The sequence below is a fragment of the Coregonus lavaretus genome (assembly GCF_964263955.1).
Source record: "Coregonus lavaretus genome assembly, contig: HAP1_SCAFFOLD_458, whole genome shotgun sequence".
In the NCBI taxonomy this organism is placed as follows: domain Eukaryota; kingdom Metazoa; phylum Chordata; class Actinopteri; order Salmoniformes; family Salmonidae; genus Coregonus; species Coregonus lavaretus.
In genome coordinates, this window is record NW_028156245.1 from 359,690 (window position 1) to 365,621 (window position 5,932).

At 39.0% G+C, this 5,932-nt stretch overlaps 1 protein-coding gene across 1 annotated transcript; it reads right to left on the reverse strand.

Annotated features, from left to right (window-relative positions):
- Window positions 1–2,000: 2,000 nt before the first annotated feature.
- Window positions 2,001–5,119, reverse strand: LOC311126566 (NLR family CARD domain-containing protein 3-like; the record flags this gene model as incomplete). Its single annotated transcript, XM_084200558.1, has 4 exons — window positions 2,001–2,190; window positions 2,456–4,250; window positions 4,714–4,942; window positions 5,072–5,119. 4 exons carry the CDS (start codon window positions 5,117–5,119, stop codon window positions 2,001–2,003), a joined length of 2,262 nt encoding a protein of 753 aa, XP_084056684.1.
- Window positions 5,120–5,932: the final 813 nt, after the last annotated feature.

The window sequence follows — 5,932 nt, forward strand, 5'->3', positions numbered from 1 at the left end:
CATTCAGTTTCTATTGGGAAAAACATAATCCAAAACACAACCAAGACAAACTGCAAATGCATTCAACAAGTTTGTAGAATCACAAGCTTGATGTAATCACTGCAGGCAAATAATATTGGACCAAACACTGAACTTTTGACTAAATTAATTTGTCCAAATAATTACGACTTTTTCAAATGGGAGAACTACATACATTAAGTGCTTTCATTACTAAACGGTAAAATATATATGTATGAATACCTCTAACTAAAAGGTGACATTCTGTACTGTTGCCTAAAATGAAACATTATATCTCAAATCCAAAATGCTGGAGCATAGCACCAAATGTAAAACTGTGAGCTTCACTGTCCAAACACATATGGTGTGGACTATGTGTGCCTGGTAAACACATGTGGATCTGGTGAACAGTTATCACTTGTTGACCAACTACAGGAATACAGACCTCAGAGTCTCCAGTTTACAGTGGGGATTCCCCAGTCCAGCAGAGAGCAGCTTCACTCCTGAATCCTTCAGGTCATTGTTACTCAGGTCCAGCTCTCTCAGGTTTGAGGGGTTTGACTTCAGAGCTGAGACCAGAGAAGCACAGCCTTCCTCTGTGACTAGACAGCGTGACAGCCTGCAAAGAGTCAAATCATATTAAAACCCCACTGCTATTCTTTGGTGGTGAAAATAGAGTGGCAATATATTTTTTCAACATATTCAGATATATCAGTGTCCTGAAACCTGCCATATCTATTCATAAATTAGTGAATGTTTCATTATTAGAAATGATCATATATTGATTGTAGAGAGAAAAATGTACAGTACAAATATTTGAGTAGACTGACCAGAGCAGTTTAAAAAGCAGTATCAGTCAAAAGACAGATAGTGAGGTATCAGATTTAGATTGTATTGAGTCCACACCATATCTATTTTGACAGTGAAGCTAACATTTTAAATGTGGCTCTATACTGCAGCATTTTGGATTTGAGATCAAATGTTTCATATGAGGTGACAGTATATAATGTCACCTTTTATTTGAGGGTATTTTCATACATATCTGTTTCACCGTTTAGAAATGAAAGCACTTTATATATCTAGTCCCCCCATTTGAAGAAGTCATAAGTATTCTGACCAATTCACTTATAGTGTATTAAAGTAGTCAAAAGTTGAGTATTTGGTCCCAAACTCGTTGGTTGCATTTGCAGTTTGTTTTGGTTGTGTTTTGGGTTATGTTTTGCCCAATTGTAACTGAATGGTGGATGATGACTGGAGTAATTTTCTGTCTAAGTGAGTAGATAACATGTTTCTAAACACTACTAAATTAATCCTGATGATGCCATGATTAAGAAAAATCATGAATGAATCATGAATAATAATGAATGAGAAAGTTACAGAGGCTACAACAAAACATGCTAACCTCTCACCATTACCAATAACAGAGGGGGTATGATCCTTGTTCCTCTGTAACGATTCATTCATGATTATTCATAATCATGGTAGCATCCACATGAATGTAGAAGTGTTCAGAAACATCTTCTATTCTTACTGACAATACAAGTGAAGTGACTCCAAAATGACAGGACATTATTCACCATTCAGTTTCTATTGGGAAAAACATAATCCAAAACACAACCAAGACAAACTGCAAATGCATTCAACAAGTTTGTAGAATCACAAGCTTGATGTAATCACTGCAGGCAAATAATATTGGACCAAACACTGAACTTTTGACTAAATTAATTTGTCCAAATAATTACGACTTTTTCAAATGGGAGAACTACATACATTAAGTGCTTTCATTACTAAACGGTAAAATATATATGTATGAATACCTCTAACTAAAAGGTGACATTCTGTACTGTTGCCTAAAATGAAACATTATATCTCAAATCCAAAATGCTGGAGCATAGCACCAAATGTAAAACTGTGAGCTTCACTGTCCAAACACATATGGTGTGGACTATGTGTGCCTGGTAAACACATGTGGATCTGGTGAACAGTTATCACTTGTTGACCAACTACAGGAATACTGACCTCAGAGTCTCCAGTTTACAGTGGGGATTCCCCAGTCCAGCAGAGAGCATCTTCACTCCTGAATCCTTCAGGTCATTGTTACTCAGGTCCAGCTCTCTCAGGTGTGAGGGGTTTGACTTCAGAGCTGAGACCAGAGAAGCACAGCCTTCCTCTGTGACTCCACAGCCTGACAGCCTGACAAAGAGATCATCATGATTTCACAAACACACTGTTAATTTAACACCAGTAATGTAGAAGGACAATGGCAGATGCATTTGGTTTATTCTCCCAAACAACATATAGATTCATCTTCCGTCTCCTAGAATTGTATGGTCATATTGTTATACAAATGTGAACATCAATGCATTGATTCAATATGTTATTCAATAATACATATTTTTCTCTAAACTTAATATTTCTTCCTGATGATTAGTACTTAAATGTCATTTTATGTACTCACAGAGCAGCTCTGGAGGCTTTGACCACTGGCAGCAGCCTCAGAAGAACTTCCTCTGATCTGGAGTATTTCTTCAGGTCAAACACATCCAGCTCCTTTTCTGAAGTCAGCAACACAAAGACCAGAGCTGACCACTGTGCAGGTGACAGTTCTTCTTCTGGGAAACTGCCTGAGCTCAGGTAGCTTTGGATCTCCTCCACTAGAGAATGGTCATTCAGTTCATTCAGACAGTGGAACAGATTGATGCACCTCTCTGGAGAGGGATTCTTCCTGATCTTCTCCTTGATGTACTTGACTGTTTCTTCATGGCTCTGTGAGCTGCTTCTTGTCTTTGTCAGTAGACCTCGTAAGTGCTTCTGATTGGACTCCAGTGAGAGGCCCAGAAGGAAGCGGAGGAACAGGTCCAGGTTTCCCGTCTCACTTTGTAAGGCTTTATCCACAGCACTCTTGTAGAAGGTAACTTTACGCTTGTGTCTGATCCTCACAGAAAAGTTGCTGGACGTTGATTGAGGTTCATCCATTAGATTCTCATTGTTGTTGATGAATGAGAGGAACACATATACAGCAGCCAGAAACTCCTGAATGCTCAGATGCACGAAGCAGTACACCTTGTCCTCGTACAGCACACATTCCTCTTTAAAGATCTGTGTGCACAATCCTGAGTACACTGAGGCTTCATTGACATCCATGCCAGCCTCTTTCAGGTCTTCTTCATAGAAAATCAGATTGCCCTTCACAAGCTGTTGAAAAGCCAGTTTTCCCAGTGACAGAATGCTCTCTTTATTCCAGTGTGGACCTGTCTCTTCTTTCCCAAGATACTTTTCATTCTTCTGTTTGGCATGAAACTCCACAAGGTGTGTGTACATCTCAGTGATAGTCTTTGGCATCTCTTCTGTCTTGTCTGTACTCAACATGTGTTCAAGGACTGTTGCAGCAATCCAACAGAAGACTGGAATGTGGCACATGATGTGGAGGCTCCTTGATGTCTTTATGTGTGAGATGATTCTGCTGGCCAGGTCCTCATCATTGAATCTCTTCCTGAAGTACTCCTCCTTCTGTGGGTCATTGAACCCTCGTACCTCTGTCACCTGGTCAACACACCCTGAAGGGATCTGATTGGCTGCTGCAGGTCGGGTAGTTATCCAGAGGAGAGCAGAGGGAAGCAGATTTCCCTTGATGAGATTTGTCAGCAGAACATCCACTGAGGTTGACTCTGTGACGTCACAACAGATCTTGTTCTTCTGGAAGTCTAGGGGCAGTCGGAACTCATCCAGACCATCAAAGATGAACAGAACTTTGTACTTGTCGTAGTTGGAGATTCTTGACTCTTTGGTTTCCATTGAGAAGTGATTGAGAAGTTCAATCAAAGTGTGTTTTTCCACGTTCATCAAATTCAGCTCCCGAAAAGGGAATGAAAATACAAATTGGACATCCTGATTTGCTTTTCCTTCAGCCCAGTCCAGAATGAACTTCTGCACAGAGACTGTTTTTCCAATGCCAGCGACTCCCTTTGTCAGCACAGTTCTGATAAGTTTGTCTTGTCCAGTTAAGGGTTTGAAGATGTCGTTACATTTGATTGCAGTCTCTGGTCTTGCTTGTTTCCTGGTTGTTGTCTCAATCTGTCTCATCTCATGTTCATTATTGACCTCTCCTTTTCCACCCTCTGTGATGTAGAGCTCTGTGTAGACCTTATTGAGAAGTGTTGGGTTTCCTTGTTTAGCGATCCCCTCAAATACACATTGAAACTTCTTCTTTAGATTAGATTTGAGTTCACGTTGGCAAATCACAGCAAGATCATCTGAATGAAGAAATAACACAGAGGATATTAATATTACATCTGTTTTAATGCCTACAGTATTGTAAGACTGTGTTATAAAGTTTAAATTATAATTTATTCTCTTAACTGTCTGTATAAATCTGTAAATGTTTTCATAATGCATTACACACTGGTGTGACTGATTTATATCATTATTGGTATTATTGATGGTATTATTAATGTTCTCTCTCTCTCTCTCTCTCTCTCTCTCTCTCTCTCTCTCTCTCTCTCTCTCTCTCTCTCTCTCTCTCTCTCTCTCTCTCTCTCTCTCTCTCTAAATTAATCACCACAACACATCCCTGCTGCTACTTGATGAGGTCACTAGGTGTTGTGTTAAGGCTGCTACAATATCATTTAGTTACACAGCTACTTTAGCTGTACTTTAGCTACAGCTTTTAAATGTTTGTTATAAAACAGCATTCAACATGAGGCAGACAGCTCTTACTTTTCTCCAGTGTGTCAGCAAGCTCCTTCTGGTTCATTTTCCTCAGGACGTGCAGTGTGATCTTCAGAGCCCCCTCTCTGGCACTGCTCTCCTGCTTCTCATCTTCAGCATCCACCACTTCCTTATCCTGCTTCTGACTCTCAAAGCCTTCTGGGAGTTCTGGACTAAGAATCCTCTTGAACATCTTCAGCTCCTTCTTCACAAATGTTATGATATTCTCTTCAAGCAACTGAAATAAATCAAGTAAATAAGTTAAGCAAGAGACTAAATGCTTTCTCATTAACACATGAATGAATGATTGACAGATCAACTTTACTTGAGGTAAACAAAAACAAATGTACATAACAGGACCACATACACTGAATATGGAGGCCAGGTCCTCTCTAAAGTTTAGAGGTTCATCCATAGATATAGGACGACCCATAGACTTGTCACTCTTCATGGACACACAGCTGGGTACAGGGGAGGCTGGTCTCTCCTGCTTGATTGGGCTTCAACACAACAGAGACAAACATTACATCTCTCATCTACTCTGAGCTCAGATGGGGAAACATAAGGAGAGTTTCATTCCAAAACGCTATATATCCATTTTCAGAAATGTTTGAAAATTAGCTTTTATAGTTTAAGAAATTATGAAAGAGATTGTTGTATTTTTTCACTATCTAATCATGGCATGGGGTTGTTCAATGACAGACATGTATTTGTTTAAAATCTATCACTTGATGGTTTCATTTCAGAGAGACAAATAATCATGTTTTTTTGCAAAATAATATATATCTGCCTCACTCTCAGAGAAATAAGTAGTACTGATAGGTTTTACACAGTAATAATATATCTGCCTCACTCTCAGAGAAATAAGTAGTACTGCTAGGTTTTACACAGTAATAATATATCTGCCTCACTCTCAGAGAAATAAGTAGTACTGCTAGGTTTTACACAGTAATAATATATCTGCCTCACTCTCAGAGAAATAAGTAGTACTGCTAGGTTTTACACAGTAATAATATATATATGCCTCACTCTCAGATAAATAAGTAGTACTGCTAGGTTTTACATAGTCAAACGTGGCCGACCGGCTCGATTCGGTCTTATGTATCAACATTTGAAATTGTGTTTTTTACATTGGATAAAAGTAGAGACTCAGCTAGAAAAAGGTATATCATACACTACAGTTGAGGAACAATGGGAAAGTAATTCTGCTTTGAAAGTTGATAAACTT